At 64.8% G+C, this 429-nt stretch overlaps 1 protein-coding gene across 1 annotated transcript in view; it reads left to right on the top strand.

The window, feature by feature from the left end:
- H696_05577 (hypothetical protein) overlaps positions 1–399 on the top strand; it is a gene marked incomplete at both ends in the record, with an annotated part of 2,334 nt that extends 1,935 nt beyond the window's left edge. Inside the window, one exon of the mRNA XM_009499391.1 lies at positions 25–399. Coding sequence (XP_009497666.1) covers positions 25–399 — 375 coding nt within the window. The remainder of the gene's footprint in view (positions 1–24) is intronic.
- Positions 400–429: the final 30 nt, after the last annotated feature.

Consider the following 429-nt stretch of genomic DNA (forward strand, 5'->3'; position numbering starts at 1 on the left):
CACTGCGCGGGTTTGAGGAGGAAGGCATGTGGCACCGCAGACCTTGAGCTCATCACTCCCCCTCTTGACGGCACCATTCTCCCCGGTGTCACCCGCGACTCCATCCTCTCGCTTGCCCGCGAGTGGAACGAGTTCAAGGTCTCCGAGCGCCCCTTCACCATGCCCCAGGTGGCCCAGGCCGCCAAGGAGGGCCGCATCGTCGAGATGTTCGGCGCCGGCACCGCCGCCATTGTCTCCCCCATCAAGTGCATCCACTTCAAGGGCGAGGACATCAACATCCCCCTGGACCCGTCTGACCCGACCTCCGAGGCTGGCAAGCTCACTCGCCGCATCTCCGACACCATCATGGGGATCCAGTACGGTGAGATCGAGTCCGAGTGGTCCGTCGTCTGCGAGTAAACTCGCCTGAGGTGCCCTCTGCCCCCCCCC

The sequence above is a fragment of the Fonticula alba genome, assembly GCF_000388065.1.
Source record: "Fonticula alba strain ATCC 38817 unplaced genomic scaffold supercont2.12, whole genome shotgun sequence".
Classification (NCBI taxonomy): domain Eukaryota; order Rotosphaerida; family Fonticulaceae; genus Fonticula; species Fonticula alba.